Genomic DNA, 17101 nt, shown 5'->3' with positions numbered 1-17101 from the left:
AAAAAAAACAGGACACCACAAATACGTACCTTATATACACATTATACTCATAGATTACATATATTTTTTTATGCAAATAAATTTCCTTTTGGTATTTATATTATTTTTTCTCCTCTTTTTATCATCATTAAAATTATCTGAGCGCTACTTTGCACACCAATAAGAGTAAAAGTGACTTTGGAAAATGACGAACACTTAGAATGAGTTTTTTTTTTAATGTGACGAATTATTAAACAACTATCGATTCACAATGGAGATGTTCTTTTAACATATGTATCATGAGGTCATTCAAACTATTTAAATTAACGTTCAAACTAAAAGTTCAAACGTAACGTCACCAAGTTCACACTAGCACGGGAGGGGGTACATTAAGCCGTTGATAGTTTAAAGTGGCCGCTAGGGGTAACAAACCGCATCACACATCTAATCTACACTCTCAATAGCGATTTTGTATGTCAACTGTCTATAGACGTCACTAGAAATCATCTAAACGGAACAGTATGGAGATATCTTTGTTACGTTACCTTGTCAGTAGTGCCATTAATGTTGCTATCGGGCTATTCGTGTGACAAACACATAAACATTAGTGATCGAAACAAAAAACAAAAGAAAGTGCTTCAATGTTAACTTAACACGTAACTATAAGTGCAAAGTTTCATGCAACATTTACAGACGTTGCCAATTTTAATGACGGCTTTATTAACAATAATAAGTTGGTACAAAATCGTTCAGTTATTTTTTGAGGGAATTAATATGTTTCTGTCATCGTTGAGCCTATACATGCTTATTACTAGGTCGTTACTTACTGTGTGTGATGGCTGGCGTGTCCAATGTGAGCGTCCAATTCTTTAATTACCATTGCATCTCGGACTAGAGACTGAACTAGCGTTTTATCACCTGTAAACAGTATAAGATGCATATATCAAATAATTTTTCCTTAAGATCAGGACTAAGAGCATTAAATGTCATCAAAGATTTCAGTCGCTTACAATAGTAAGAGTCTCTGTCCTGCTTCTTGTGTGCGTTATGAAGAGTGAGAGCGCGAGGCCGCAGAGACATCCACTTCCAGCCAGGACGGCCTGACCTACTCAGGAAATGAAGTAGTTGCTCCTCGGGGCTCGAGAAAGTCTGGTCGGATGTGGACGCATACTCACAGTATACCCTATAGCGAGTAATGTATTCACTTAAGCACAGTCATAATACTGTCTAAATATCTGAAGTCGTTATCCATTTTATATCCATACTGGCTTAGAGCTGCAATTTCGTCTGCGTGGATTTTGAAAATGGGTTCAGGGTGATGTTATTAAAGTAGACTTAAAGGAAATGGTTATTGTAACCCACTAGAAGTGTCATCTATAGTTTATAACACGTGATTTCATACAAAACAAAATTTTCATTCAGTGTTCCTGAGGGAACTGTGCGGATTTTTTGAATAAACGATAAACTATATATTTATTTTGGATGTCTAAGCAATTAAACCTTTACCAAAAACCCTTCAGTACATAGGTACGTTTTGTTTAAAGGAACAACAAACATCACAACGATAAGTAACAACCTTTGTTATTTATAGTATTAGTACAATAGTTTTCTTTTCTTACCAATCTGGATGGATCTTCCAGTTGTCTCCCTTAAAGTATTCCGTGACTGCATGAAAGAGATCCATATCAGCGTCATCGTCTAATTCCACTATACAGTTACCACAACAGAAACTCACCGTTTATGGGACTGTGTTTAATTTCCTGCTCAGCCTGCAGTTCATACATGCCGTATCCATCAGGTAGGACAGCGGCCAGGGAGTACGGTGTTCCTTCAACGGGGCCGTAGAAATATCTTTGACGCCTCGTACCGACGCGTCTCATACCCTCGTAAGCTACCTTCACACCCATTTCGGTTTCTCCCTCACGTTGCTCGATCATATCGTGGCGAAGCTGTGTTTTACAGAGAAAATAGTCATAATAATTCAGGGTGATTTAAATAGTTTTATTTTAATGACGAACTTAGCACCCTATAATATAAATTTGTACCCAATTCGCCGTTTTTGTTTACCCCAGAACTTTATTATTTATATATTATTTTTTGTTTTAACATTGAAGTTTTTGAAAAACTTGTAAGCAGGAAATATTTTTTTTATATAGCAATACTGTTTATAGTTATATACTCACGTCCAATAGCAGAGAAGTTAAATTAACTCTGGAATTCTCATCGGAATCCACGAGTAGTTCTACGTCAGTGATGTCGACGCTCGAGTAAAGTGGTCTCAATGTTTCGGTGTACTGTAAAAAATTTACAAACATAACAATAATTCCGTAAAACTTTAATCAAAAAGTAATAACATTACTCAAGTTACTAGATATTTAATAGAAAAGTATCTATCCTTAAATATTACCTCCTCGTTGGTGTGCTGAAACAGAAAAATATTTTTTACTAACACTTCTTATTTTTTACAAAATAGCCTTAACGAACTTTGGCGGTTAAACGGCTTGCAAAGAGTCAAAATATTGAGCAAAAAAGGGTTTAAATTACTGAATCAAGTCATGCAATAAAAAATTGTTCTCCATAAATATAACGTCTTACCAAAGGTCTCAAATCCGGGTGATACAGAACATGCCCGTTGTTATCCACCATGAAAGAGTAACCGTTCACTCCCAACTGTTTTACAAAAAGAAAATAATCACAATTTTTTAGTATATTTTACATAATCTAAAGTAATCAATTAATTCCTCACTTTATATGGTGGCACGAGCTTCTTTATTTGATCAACAGGAACATCCGTGCCCACCACCCCAAGCAAATTAGCCTCCCTTTGCTGAAATAAATATCAGTAATAAGGGTATTTTTAAGTACTATGCTTGGTACGAAAATTTTAAAGTATTAGGTATATCCGCAAAACGAGTAGCAAAAGACAGTAATATTTTTTTATGCGAAGTTAATATATAATAAGGTATTCTTTTAGATTTTCAATTAGCTACAATCGTACCGTGTGATTTCTCCTGTCGAATATAGGGACCGTAACTGACGTCATCAACTGTCCCATCCCATCGTCGTCCAAGCTGCTACTCTGTAATACAAAAATAGGTTATTATTCCCCATATAGTAATTATATATGAGCTAAATAATTATATATTACCCTTCCACCAACGTATACGGGGCTCCAGTGTACGGGGTGTAGAGTTTGATACATGACCATAGGTCTTGCTAACACCTCTACAAGATGCAGTACCTTGTGACGCACCTCGCTGTGATCATTTATAGTCACGTGGAATCCTAATAATGTTAACGTTTAATGATAAGTTATTTGAAGTTAAAAAAAAAACAAACATTTTGATTAAATAAAATCCAATCAAGTTTGATTAAATTTAAAGGATAAATAATTTCGTTTAAAATGCATGAAATTAATTTTGACGTTTATATCATACCATATTAAAATATTCTTTATGTTTTATTTTCTTTGTATGTATATATAAATCGTATGTATCATTTGATTATAATTTATAATATAATGAAAGCTCATCATATTCTAGTTACCTTTGTTGGTGCAAGCCATGTCTTTCATATCGTGACCTGAGGCCGCGTCGCCGCCGACCCTGTACGTGAATATACGGACGGGCATATGAGGCCAGTTCCAAGTACGGAAAACTGTCTTTACCCCAGCAGTGCCACCCCCCGCCCCAACCACGGCTATAGCTTGGTTACATTGACAGCCTTGACCAGTTCGATTGTACTGAAATATATAAAACAAATAATGCATGTCTGTGCTCTTTGTAACGGTAGAAATCAAGCAATAGCCTATAAGGAGAAGATTCAGTCCATACCCGATGGAGAATCTCAAATGCTGTTGTCAAAGCACCGGTCAGATTTGCTGCGCCACCCGTCACTTCCGATCCCCAAACAGCGCTTTTCAGCTCTCGTATTGTTTCCGGTACCGCCTAAAATATTAACGTAAATAAAACAAATGTTTCGTAAGTCGATTTATGTTTAATATTCTAGTTTAAAATTGAACTGGAATTGATTGGAAATGCAGCATTTCCAATAAAAAATTTGTGCTTAGATCTATATTTCAATTGTCAAAGCGTTTCTGACTCACTATCCAAGCCGTCACCGATTGGGTTATTGTACGTTGCGACTAGAAGTTGCAGTACATATTAATTTTAATTTAATTATTGAAGAAAATGTAGTAAATTAATAGAAATGTTACAACAGTTCGACCACCAATTCTCTAAATAGTGTATAGTATATGTATTGGAGTGTTGAAAGTTCCGTGAACATAGTGTCAGGTAGTGTGCTAAGCAAGTTTCGCCTCGGACAAGTTAGTGCAGAATACGAAAATCGGAATATCGATTATTTGAATACGTAACGACGGACCCTTCATGAATCGCATAATTTGCACTGTTCTGTTCGTGTACCTAAATATTAAAAAAAATCCTCAATATTATAATCATAAATGACATAGAACTATTTTATTAATTCCTTTGGTTCGTACAACAAAGTTTTTCAGGTATCCCTACGTTATTCACGTACTTTCTCGAAATTGACTGTTGTTTGTTAAACATTTACTTAATTATGTAAATCTTTATACAAAAAATAAATATATTAACAAAAATAAGATCAAGGGAATCATAACAACAGAAAGTCTTCGCTCCTGCAGTTCGTATAAATTAAAAGTTTCTTTTCCACTGAAAACCTTAATGAGGTATAATGTAGGTATGTAATTTCTTAAAACGTTGTAAAGAAAATTATGACAGAGATTTTTTGGAACCTAATTATTGCACTTTATTTATACGAATACATTTTTTGCCAGAACTTTCTTCAATGCTACGTCATAGTGACGATTCTCTTATACCTCGTATAGTTATGGTCCGCTAATGACATTACATTATTAATTACTACATGAGGTAGGTTTATAAGTGGGTTGTAAGAGTCAAAGAGCTCTATAGCGAGCCAGTCACTTCACACTAAGCTCTCAGAAGGTCAAGGATTTGTGTCACGGGTCCATTTACTATGTCCAAGTGCTATTTTCAACTTGATATTTTCTGCAGTTTTAAATGACGTTATGTTTTAATATATATATATATATATATAGTCTAATAACATATATTTAATGTATTGGGTTATTTTGTTTAAACCTTTTACACTTTATAAAAAGATATATCCTTGTTTTCGTAGCTCCTTCATAATCATTTGAATTAAAACTAAGTAAGTTCGATATAAACAAATTATATTAAAGTACCATATTTAATTAATTGTTTTGATATTAAAATATGTTGTTGACGTAAGATTCATTCAAATATTCATAACTTTGGATACGTAATATTTATGAATTGTATGTTATGGAAAAACGAGTATTTTTTTTTAACCTCATTTGCGTATACGGTCTATTATCAAATAGTGCTTCCGAAACCTGTATTTTTTAATTCAAACTTCACTTTTATAATGCTACGTCTCCAACAATATTCAAAAACGACCAGTTACTGTCATAATAATGTGACTTTCGACTTTTTTGTTTAAGCAGATTATTTCTTTTAAATCAAACGTCATTACTATATAAAACAGATAAAAAATAAATGGTCACACCAAGCCCGGCTATTTGAGATGATTTCGATAATCCAATTCTGTATAACCCTAAACAGGTGGAGATTATTTTAGCAAGAAAATAAATTCTTTCTCAAAAATTATCTTTATACCTGAATTCTTATTATTTTAAAAATAATCAATAATATCGTTTTAATGATTAAATTTTTTAGTAGAATTAGTTATCTATAGAATAGCTTTACAATTCTAGTTTACGAATTCGCATAAAAGCATAGGTTAAATATCGATTTGATCGAAATAAGTCTATCTGCTTTCAATAATTTATTCAGCGATATCCGACTGATATCCACTTATGGGTAGACATATCACACCTTGATTCACAAAGCCATTGCTATCTCAAATATAACGAAAGAATGAAAATATATATGTCCATTTATATATTTTTTGTCTTTCCTATATGGACATTTTACTATCTAAAAATCTAAATCCATATAAGTTAATTTTTTTTTGCCAAGTAAATTTAATTCTCCATGCTTAGTCCGAGTTTTCGTCACACTACGTCTGAAGGGTTTCCCCGTTTTCATTGAATAACCTACGTTAAAACTGTACTGTGCAAGTATTATGAATGAAATACTATTAAAGCTCCGTCTGTAGTGTGACGTTCTAAATTCTGAATAAGCGTATCTATTAATAGTAATTCAATAAACATTATTGATGAATGACAGCAGTGGAATCGGGTTCCAGTATAGTTGAAACTTTGAACTAAGTAGAAACAAAGTTCCTGGCGATATTAGTAAATTATAAATGTTTCCGAACGTTTGTAGATAATTCTATATACGTAGGTAGTTATCTAATCGTCAAATATCAAACACAGTGAAAAGTATTTTCTGAGTATAGTGAAGTAGAATTTTAATAGAAAATATATTACGATTCAAAACTAAGGAAATTTCTCATGTACGGTATTCGTAGAATTCCATGATTTCGAACTCCGTTCAACTTGTCGTTGGAAATTCTCTTCCTAGTCTAAGTTGGGAACTCGACCGATAATATAATAATAATAACCCCACCTCGCCTGTCACACTCGGCGCTCTTGGTCCGATTTTATTTATTTTCAACAACTAAACATGAACTCAGTTACTTATTTTGATGTACGCTCATTAAAGGTTGCTTCCATATAGTCCTTTACGAAAGTAGACTTAATGAAATATACATACACTTTTAATTTATCAAGTATTTCATGAGACGCATTTATTTTTTCGTCATAAGTCCTGTCTTTCGTGCACTAGAAGTCAATTTTGCTTAACGTCTTTTCTAGTGATGTAAAACTGTAAGTCTTGTGTTCCAAAACGTTCCACTCACGTCACCATAACAGTCTTAGTGTTGGAGGTGGTAAAAGCTTCCATTAATTCTGTTCAGGCGTAAATGTAAACTTTTCACTTTGAGAAAAGTAATGTCTTGGGTCTTCAATACCCACCATTAAGGTGCGTGAAGCGACTGAATGACGTTCCAAGGACATTGCTTAGTATTCATAAGGCGTTTTCTATTACTTGAGCTTACTTTGTCATATATTTATGTATATAAATAAATCTATATACACATGTCTATATTATGTTTCAATTTCCAAAATTTAAGCGAATAATTATATTATGTATGTTATTCCATTCATATTAATGGAAGTATTATTCTGTCTTATATTGGCACATAACATAATCTAGCCAATCCTATGTCATATGAATCGAGACTTGTAAAAACAAAATTTATTTGTAATATTAAATAGAAATTCCTGTCACTGTTTTAGTCATTATTTCGTTTTTAGCCTGTTAGAAAATTCAGACCAAAATTAACAATACATTTTACTGACAAATAGCTTGTTTAAAAGAAGTTTTTTGACATAAACACAAAAAAAATTGAGGGAATGCGAGAAAGCAGATAGATACATATATCAGAGAAATATTAGCTGGCTAAAATTCATTTATATTAAGATTATTTTTAATAGCCTCGTCTGTCTCGCTTGCACATATACAAGAATGTATTGAGTCATGGAGACAGCATGTGCTAAAGCATCTTGAGGTAGTGAAGTTACGAAATAACATATTTGTGTCCCATTCCGCTTTTAATGGATCCCCGCATTAGGGCGCGTTTGATTGAATCCATTAGGGCGCGTATACACAGGATGATGCGTATCTGAATAAAGCACGCGATACATGCATTTGTAGAAATCAGTAATTTTAGATATTTATATCCTATTGTTCGAATCTTTAACCTTGAAAGTTAAATATACACAGGTTATATTTATTAAATAAGTTGTTATATATATAAAAGTAACATTCTACTATCTATAATACAGTAAATTGGCGTTCCATCCTTTTCCTTATGGCATAAGATTTAAGATCAAAGCACATCTTTATATACCAGTCCCGAATATCTGTGCTGATGAATTCCACATCTTATGTAAATCATCTCCGAGTTTTAACTCGCATATGCAAGCGATATGCAAAGTAAGCTCTTTTACAGTCCCTTTGGTAGCTCTACAGATTAAAATATAAACGTAATATATAATTAAAATGTGTTTAAAATTATTTTTTACTTAAATTTATCTTTGCGTAAAAGTTATAAAGTACTTTTTTGCTTGGAATTTATAAACTATTATAAATAGTTGTATTCGACCTCATGAAATATCTGTATTTTGAGCACAGAGTATACAAAGTGAAATCATATCTTTTAATTATATAATGTACGTACCTGGGCCAATATTTTCGAGTAACATTGATGCAACTCCGACACAGTGTCACTGTATCTATAAATGTTAACAAAATCGTTGGGTCCGAGTGTATCAAGCAGCGCGGATACAGTCGCTTTGGCCAGGCGGTGATAAGACGAACTGATGTCGTCCGAGTCGTCCAAAAGAATCACCAGATCCTTCGGTGATGTAGCGGCTTCAACAAACCAGTTCGATGACCTGAAGTCGTAGAAATCTCTTGCGTGGTGGGAGTAACCGTCTTCTGGTGGCCACGACATCGCTGAACGGAAATGCATTCAAAACTAAGTCTTCTTCAAATAATCAATATAACTCAGTGTTAGTTATACGATGATAAGAATTTCGAATATTTTTAAGAGAATATTAATTACCTGGGTAACGCCTCATAAAGCCGTTGGAGGATGCGTAATACTGCCATGATAGTGTAGGATCGATTTCGTAGTTGTTAACAAAGAGCGGGTCTAAATGTTCCGACCAAGCTATTTGGTTTTGAACTTCGGGGTCTGCAACAAAAATATCTTTTGGTATACCAATTGAGTAGTTACCGTCTCTTAGACTGAGTAGTTACCGTCTCTAAACACTACGACAACGTAAGTAATTCTAAGTGTAAGAGACCTTGGTAAAATAATATTGGACAAAAATTTCGAAATCAAATCTTATTTCGTCCAAATATAAAGATTTTATTAATCGGATTTTCAAGTTAATACTCATTTAGGAACCCGGGAGCGCACTATTCACCGAATTAACTGAATTGAGTTTGCTCATTGATTCTGGTAGAGAAAACTTTGCTCGGTACCAGCTCAAATTCAATGTGGGTTAATTGAGTTCAGTCGGCTAAAAGCTTTGATGTACGAGTAGAGCTGGCTTGTTATAGCTTAAAGCCGCAGCGCAGAGTGCCTGTTATCATGTTGTATTTATATGGAAGCTTCTGCTGTCAGCTTTCATATGCTTTGATAATTACACGCCTAATGAACCCCTACCTGCAACACTGACCCTACTAGATATATTATTATTATTAAGTTTACTCGTAAAACCTGTTCTTTATGTCGAATATTACCCGGGTAATTCTATATTTTGAAAATAAGATTGCTTTTTGACCGGCTAATAGTATTTTTTTTACGAATGATGATATTATGTTTGATACAAGCATTTGATTCGTTTGTGAAATCTTAGATAGATATCATAGAAAGAGACTTAATTATTGTTTAAATTTATTTGTTATGAAGTGCTTATAGATATTTAAATAATAAATATAAACAATATAACGTCTATCAGTGATATATCCTGTGGTTTCTAATGGCGAACCTGAACCTATACCTAAATAACTTATACATGTTCAGTTGAAATTTGTAGTATGATGAGTAACCATTATATAAAGCCGGGTATAAGTCTATTTTGCAAATAAATCATGTCACCCATAACTCCCCTATTCTCGCATGTCAAAATTATATAACGCGTCATTATTTAAGGCAGCCCAGTGTCACTTTGTCACGGTAGTACAAGCAACTGGTGATATTAAATATCATTGTCGACGTATAAAGACGAAATTGCTTTCACATTTACATTTTTTTCACCATGGAATCGATATATTACGTATTTATATTCTATGTTGTAAATATCACAGGATAACGTGTTGGTGCGTCAGTGTTACAATAGGCAAATGGCAACTAATTGGAGTGTTGGAAAAATTGTATAATGACTTTAACAAGATAATAATAAAGCGCCTATTGATTTATAAAAGCAAATATGTCTGAATTTACTCAAAATACTTAATATTTATTTCTTGTATCCTTATTCAAACTCTCAGTATAGGAAAATAAAATAATATTCGTAATTCATCCATGTTCACCCAAAACTCTGATGTCATTCAAAAGTTGGATGGTATGGAACTGTTTCTTAATCAGGCCAGCATTGCTCCGTCCCTAAAAATCCTCTGCATTCAAATCTTTCATACCTAAACCGTGTTGACAGACTATGAATTCTCTACAAACTCGATTTTTGAGATCTAAGATTTTCGCGAGTATTCATTTAAATGAAACTAATATTTTTCGGATTACTACGCGTATTTTATTATCTTGAAAAACTACATACTCCCGACGTTTCGGTTACTTTGCAAATGTGGTGATCGCGGGCTGACGAGATAATAATAAAATATGCGTAGTACCTAATCCGATAATATATTAGTTTTATTTAAAATCGATTTATTTCTATGTTCTTCCAGTTTCATATTTGAGTTAGGCTCCAGCACTCTTAGTGCTAGTGTCTTAATTAAAGACAACAAAACCTACATTGAACGTTCACTTCTTATACGTAAGGGCACTAGTACTCACGTTAGTTAATTTCGGACAACTCTAGATGATAGAGAAGAAAATGGAAGATGGGTGAAACTTGAAAAAATACTTTTTCGAGACGATTTCAAGAGTGCCAATTTCTTCTCCTTAAAGCTTTTTATGGTCGAATTAACTTTTGTCATGTACCACACTTAAGACACCACTGTATTTCAGTTTGGTCTCGGTTCAAGAATTGCAAGCTGATAAAGGAAATATATTAAACATTCAACACTTTGTTCAGCTGATACAAAATGGTTACCAACCTTCCGTGTTTATATAAGGCGGCATCAGGACCGCGCTGTAGCTAGTGTTCACAGCAATATGATCGAAGTGTCTGCTGGGTGAGAGTAATAGTCTTCTCGCTCGTGCAGCGAGGGTTCCATCATCAGCATGAACGTTCAGCCATCGAGCGTCGTAGTAAGAGCCTGGAGAGCCATCGGACGTGCTGCCCGCAGATAGCGCCGCAGCTTCCGCGGAATCCATGATGCGCTGTCATATATTATTCATTAATAAATCGTATATGACCAATACGATTAGTATGTTATCTTTTAAGAAATTTTTATCTTTGTCTAAATACTCTTAAAAGGTGCAACGAAATTTTACTATGATTTTATTTTTTAATTAATTATTTTTTATTAAAATAATTTCAGTAGCATATTTATAAATTGTAAATATGAAATATGATCCGAATCAAAATGATGTCACAGAAATTAATATACTTCATGAGCAACGCACAAAGCGGTTTTACTTGGAGTTATTTTCTTCATTCTCTTTGAAATTCTTATTACTCGATTCCAGAGCGTAGATGGCAAAAAAACTATGTAATTTTCACTTTGAATACTTCGAGAAAACTTAAATAAAGCACCGTTACTGTTTTAAAGAGAAATAAATTTAAATAAACGGCATTTATATGAAAAATGCAATAATAGACTTTTCTGAGAATATAACAAGTTTGCACAACTGCTAAAATATAAACCGGTTAGCGAATTCATTTCGAATACAAAGCTACTTTTCTCTCAAGATAAAAGACGGAAGGGCTTTATTCCTCCGTTTCTTTTTTTAATTTCCACAATTCCGATGAATACAAACAAAGGCGTAGTTCGATCGGGCGAACTCTGCTCTCTAATTAACGGCATTCTACATATTTTCTTTAATTTTTCAAAGATTTTGAGGATTTTTTTTGTAGATAATATGCAAATTATCTATTAAAATAATGTTCTTAACATAAATTATACATTTCAATTTTTGTACATCACTAAAACGTTTAGCGAGTTTGCTAAGAGGTTCTAAAAACTGTTTATAAATGAGACTTTAGTAAGACGAAACGGTCTCGGCGGAGGAATAAGTTCGAGAGGAGAGAAGTAATTAAAACTTGCATCCCCTTACAATGTTTGTAGACACACACTTGCTAGTTATATAAAACACTAGCTAATTCCCGCAACTTCGCCCGTTGACCCTTATGGCCTGATGAAACGAACCCATAATCTAACAATTTAGGTCCGAGTGTTATTCCCAAGTAAACAAAATTTTTGTTTGAAAAGTAATAGCAACACATCCATCAATCCTCGTATAAGCTTTCCCGTGTATAATATAAGTCTATCAGAGGACTTTCATAATAATTGGGCGATTAAAATCTTTAACAAAAACCATATATATCTCTATTAATATAATGCCAATGTGAGTGTCTTGATATCAATAGTTGGTTATATTAATCCAGAGAATCAATCTTTATTATATCTTATATTATATAGAAGTCAAACAGTATAGGTGTTTGGATATTCATTAAAAATAAAAGGTTCCAGCACCTCTGTACTTGATGCAGCTATTCAAATGGACCCTGGAAGTCTCGGTGTCCATGAAACAATACTCAGTGCTGTGTAAATGCGGATTTCCTTTATATTGTTTAAGCTACAGTTTCATTAAGTGCGAGTTGTCGACGTCGTTTTTTCTTGGCGACGCCCGCAGCAGTCTCCCGATTTTTCAACTTTATTGTGGTAAGTTCTAGGCGCTTTGGCTCGAATCTTGTTCGCAACTTATTATGATACCCCCAATTCGTTCTTCATTTATGCATAAATTTGAAACACATTCTTGTAATATAAAAAAAAAACTATAATATAAAGTCGTAAACAAAAAACCAAAAATTAACGTTTATTTCTCCTTAAGTCTATATTAAATTTTTGCTCATTCAATCAATTCGCTCTCGGCCAATCTTCTTGAAGTATCGTCATTGGTGATCGCACCCCTTAACAAAAAAAGGGAACGGCTGGATAAAAACAAGCACGTAACGTTTCTTCTTTTCATTATTTTATTCTTCTTCCTAATAACACAGGAATAGTGAATATTGTGTATGTCATGTATACCTAAAACTTGCCAAACGCCAGATCCAATTATCTACAACGCAATTGAGTTATGCTTAAAACATTTACATTATCATATTACATTTAAAATATTACAATCAAGGTATAATCACAATTAACTTAGAATATGATTAATATGAGTAGAAGCAAAGTTGTATATGAGGATGTCGAAGAGGCATATTTATAATTTAATTTGTCAACAAACATGGGAAGTGTCTGTTATTTGTAGAACTTAATAAATTGTAGTACATCTAAAGGAATTGCTTATAAAATTTTAATGCTTTTCAGCTATAATGTATATAGTTAATATTAAAGCATAAAGAATTTAGAAATAACTGAATAGGAAGAGTTTTGCTTAGATGTTATCTACTCGTAAGATGATTAAAGAGTCTCCAGGGATCTGACTTCCTGTGATAAGATTTCGTGTTGGCTATAGACCACAACTCGAAAGATTATTTGTCATTCTATGTCACATGTTATAACATACTATATTTAAGACGTGACACTTACAACGTTAGAACAGCTAGTAAAGAACTCTATGACTTGTAAATGAAATATTTTATATAAAAATCGAATATATAATAGAGATTAATCATATGTTTTAAGAACTATAAACAATCATTACCCAAAATTAAGATGACATATCTCTGATAGTGTTGCGTGTTCATTGAATCGTAGTCGAAAACATACAGATCTATCGCTTTAAAGCATTTCCGGCTAACACATATGTGTGTTCGAGAACATAACCGCAATACTGTCGTCCGCAGGTCGTAATAGGTATCATATTAGGAATTGTGCCAGCTATGTCTGCATTGCCAGCATTGACTCGAAAATGTTTAAGATCTATAATTTTTCTTAATTATATTTATGATATTGTCATTTGTAATTGAGGTTTCTTTATTTTATCATGACAGAATAGATATTAGGTTAAGATATGGTTTATTCTATAAATAATTGTATGAAAAGTTTTGTGAGGCAATCGAAAAAGTTTTAGAGACAGAACAATTTACAATTCGAGCTCAATAAGAACGATAATCCAATCGAGGATAAAGATCAGTTAGATGAAAGATACAAGATCATTTTATTTGCCTATGAAATAATTAGGTAATAAAAAAGCATGAAAATGCATGAACTGTGCATAATTCTAAATACAACTACGGAATACAACCATTATACTTAAGATTAGTGCAATGTTTGCAGTTGGATCCATTGCAGCGAGCAGTTGGTGCTACAGCGCTGCTTGCAAATGGGTACACTCGTAATCCGTTCTGAGATCATCATATAGGAACGCATCCATCCGACGTTATATTTTAATTATTATTGCTTTTATTATTTATCAGCTTAGCAATTCAATTTTTATATTTAATATACCTAATTAAAAATATTTTTTTTTCATCTTTCACCTCCGACTTTAAACAACAGTGTTTTAGATTGGTCCTTCCACAGAGTTTTCTGTACTAGTTACTGTTTTAATCCTATTAAGACGGTACAATTAACATATGCAAATGAAAGTGTACGACTCAGACACCTTGAAGGGCGGTCATCATTGGCGGAGGTTTGTGTCAGGTTGTTGACCCCTTCATTCTATCCGTAGTCGCGTCATCGCCCACACTACGACACTACACCTAAGGCTTCCCTCGTAACCAATAACACCCACAACATTTAATAACTTCAGGTTATCGATTCATTTGCTCGCGTTAACTACGTTATCACCTTCAACATGTATTCAATTTATTTAATGTATTAAATTTCAATTTCAATACTCAATTCGTTATATTAACCGACCAATTGTTAAGGATAATTACATAAAACGTAACACAGCGTGTCAGTAATACTGCAGTTCAGAATATTGAGTAAGTAGCCGGCTGCAGGCTCGAGCGAGACGGCGCATCGTCTCAAGACGAATCAATAGAGTCCACTCGTATAAGTCGACTGCAGATATGGGTCACGAGTCACGGTGCACTCGCGAAGCTATTTAATAACCCCTTGGAGCTAGTACTACGCTTTAAATTAGAAATCTCCCCGTTATTATTGCTATGGATCAATGGTTATCGATATTTGTATGAAACTAGCCAACTATTTATTATTCGATGCGAATATTGTTTCCAGAACAGCTGTTAACGACTGTCACAGTTATAAATGACATTTATCATCTGAATTCATAAAAAAATATATACTTTAATTTAAATACTTCCGTACAAATGTCGATATCTGGAGTGTTTTATATAGTAAAGAGTTTCTGTTGATAATAGATGTTCAATTCGGTTTGTCTATAAAGGTGTTAACGCTTACAGCGCCGCAGATCCAAGATTGGCATCCGATAAAATGGCATTAAAGGACAGAAAACCTATAATGGAAAATGAAACAAACTATTCGATTTAAAAGTTTGAACCACATTAATGTAGCGAGTGTCGCGTCCGACGCGAACCGATGTCTGGATTTATGTCAGGGATTTCTTGTCACCCGCAGCTGTTGTTCGCAATTTGCTGATGGCAACATTAGGGTCGGGAAATGCAGCGATCTACTTGCAGGGACCTCACCCTCCACCGCGCCCCTTCCCCTAACACCCGCATTCTTCATCCTGTACCCAGGCATGCATCAGGAATGCGGATGAACATGCCAACATGTAGGTTTAAGGATACCAAAACACTATCTGAGAATACACATTTACGAGTAAATTTTTGTCACGTTGATTTCGCAACTATTTTTAAACATTTCATTTAAGATCATTTTATTTTACTTATTAATTTTTTAATGGTCAAAGCGAAGTCCATAAGAAATACATTAGGAGTGTTGATAGATTTAAAAAGTTTATTTACCTTTATTCGTTTACTAAGTTTAAGAAATAATATAACAAAAATATTTTAATGGAAAATTTTAAGAAGGTTTTAAAAAAAATCATGAAATATATTTTGATTATTTGGATAGAGGCTTTTCCCTAAAAATTACAAATAAACTTATCTGTGACCTAATTAGGTTTAAACGGCGTGAACCCCAAATCCCGGGTTATAAGGAGGTTTGATCAATTTAACAATTATTTGTGAAACGGAAATTGAATATATTCTTAATATCAGTTCAAATATAATTAAATTATTTCCCATTTGGCTCGCATTTTTTTTTTGTCATTTTAATCCAACTTTAGGCTCTATGTAAATTAGGTGTTAATTACCCTAATAGTTTCCCTGAGTAAGATTAAGTGACGATGTGACTCGCTTATTCATAATTGAGGAAAAGTGTCTATTGCTTTATTCCGACCAAGAAGGTTAAGTTATTAACAAAAACATATTTTAGTTACAGGCCTGGTAATAAACATGAAGTTTTTGTAGAAGTGACAAAAAAGCGAGGGTAGATTGATAATCTGCTGACCTGACAGATGGACGTGCATTATGTTTTAGAAACAAAAATTTGATCAGGGACTTGCAACATGTTATATATTTTGTAAAAAGCTACACATTTTTCCTCGTTTGGCGCGTTTTTACTTAAAAACCATTAAATAACAAAGATAAGTTTCATGTATAATCATAATATTTTATTAATAAAATACGTGAAGTAAAACTTTGTGTCCCTTTTGACGAGAATTGCGCTATCGGATGTACGTGAAATTTAAGACAGTTATAGTTTATTTACTGAGCAAGTGCACAAGGCAACTTTTTTATATTGTAGGCATTAGAAATACTGTTAATCATTTGAAATAAACATTGCACCCTACACTAACTGACACAACGATATAATACGTCAAGATTTTTCAATGGATGTCTTGCTTAGATATCATCAATGTCGAAAATGTATGAAGTGTTTGTTTAATCTTTAAAATGTTTATTTCTGATGCGAATTTGTACTACTAGTAGTTGCTAAAGGCTGCTAATTTAAGCCTCTGAGAACACAGAGGTACTTCAGAGATCTGTTCTCTACAACTCTATTTTTGTTGCACATTTTCAATGCAATGCTATATAACGAGTGTTTTTGGATGCGCAGCTGTGGAGAGGCTTCAATTCAGCTCAGGGGCCTGCTAGCATCTGACAGATATAGAAGGAAAGACTGTGGTTAAATCTCTAAATTTCTTTTCAAAATCTCGTTCAATTTAACACCACCAAATACAAGCCTGTTATTTCATCACCCAGAGGAGT

At 33.5% G+C, this 17101-nt stretch overlaps 1 protein-coding gene across 3 annotated transcripts in view; it reads right to left on the bottom strand.

Annotated features, from left to right (window-relative positions):
• The window catches only part of LOC116778952 (voltage-dependent calcium channel subunit alpha-2/delta-3), a 41464-nt gene that overhangs the window by 5598 nt on the left and 18765 nt on the right, over positions 1-17101 (bottom strand). For all 3 annotated transcript variants that reach the window (XR_009753972.1, XR_009753973.1, XM_032673061.2), the window contains exons 4-18: positions 10881-11106; positions 8659-8790; positions 8272-8549; positions 3813-3926; positions 3526-3721; positions 3128-3264; positions 2978-3058; positions 2726-2806; positions 2575-2649; positions 2387-2401; positions 2163-2273; positions 1715-1928; positions 1599-1644; positions 990-1162; positions 807-897 (exon numbers count right to left, since the gene is read on the bottom strand). Coding sequence is in view for 1 of the 3 variants with exons in the window: in XM_032673061.2 (XP_032528952.2) it covers positions 807-897; positions 990-1162; positions 1599-1644; positions 1715-1928; positions 2163-2273; positions 2387-2401; positions 2575-2649; positions 2726-2806; positions 2978-3058; positions 3128-3264; positions 3526-3721; positions 3813-3926; positions 8272-8549; positions 8659-8790; positions 10881-11106 (1970 nt within the window). In the remaining 2 variants the exon portion in view is untranslated. The remainder of the gene's footprint in view (positions 1-806; positions 898-989; positions 1163-1598; positions 1645-1714; positions 1929-2162; positions 2274-2386; positions 2402-2574; positions 2650-2725; positions 2807-2977; positions 3059-3127; positions 3265-3525; positions 3722-3812; positions 3927-8271; positions 8550-8658; positions 8791-10880; positions 11107-17101) is intronic.

The sequence above is a fragment of the Danaus plexippus genome, chromosome 6 (genome assembly GCF_018135715.1).
Source record: "Danaus plexippus chromosome 6, MEX_DaPlex, whole genome shotgun sequence".
NCBI classification, from domain to species: domain Eukaryota; kingdom Metazoa; phylum Arthropoda; class Insecta; order Lepidoptera; family Nymphalidae; genus Danaus; species Danaus plexippus.
The sequence above is the reverse complement of the archived record's forward strand: the minus strand, read 5'-3'. Positions and strand labels throughout refer to the sequence as shown.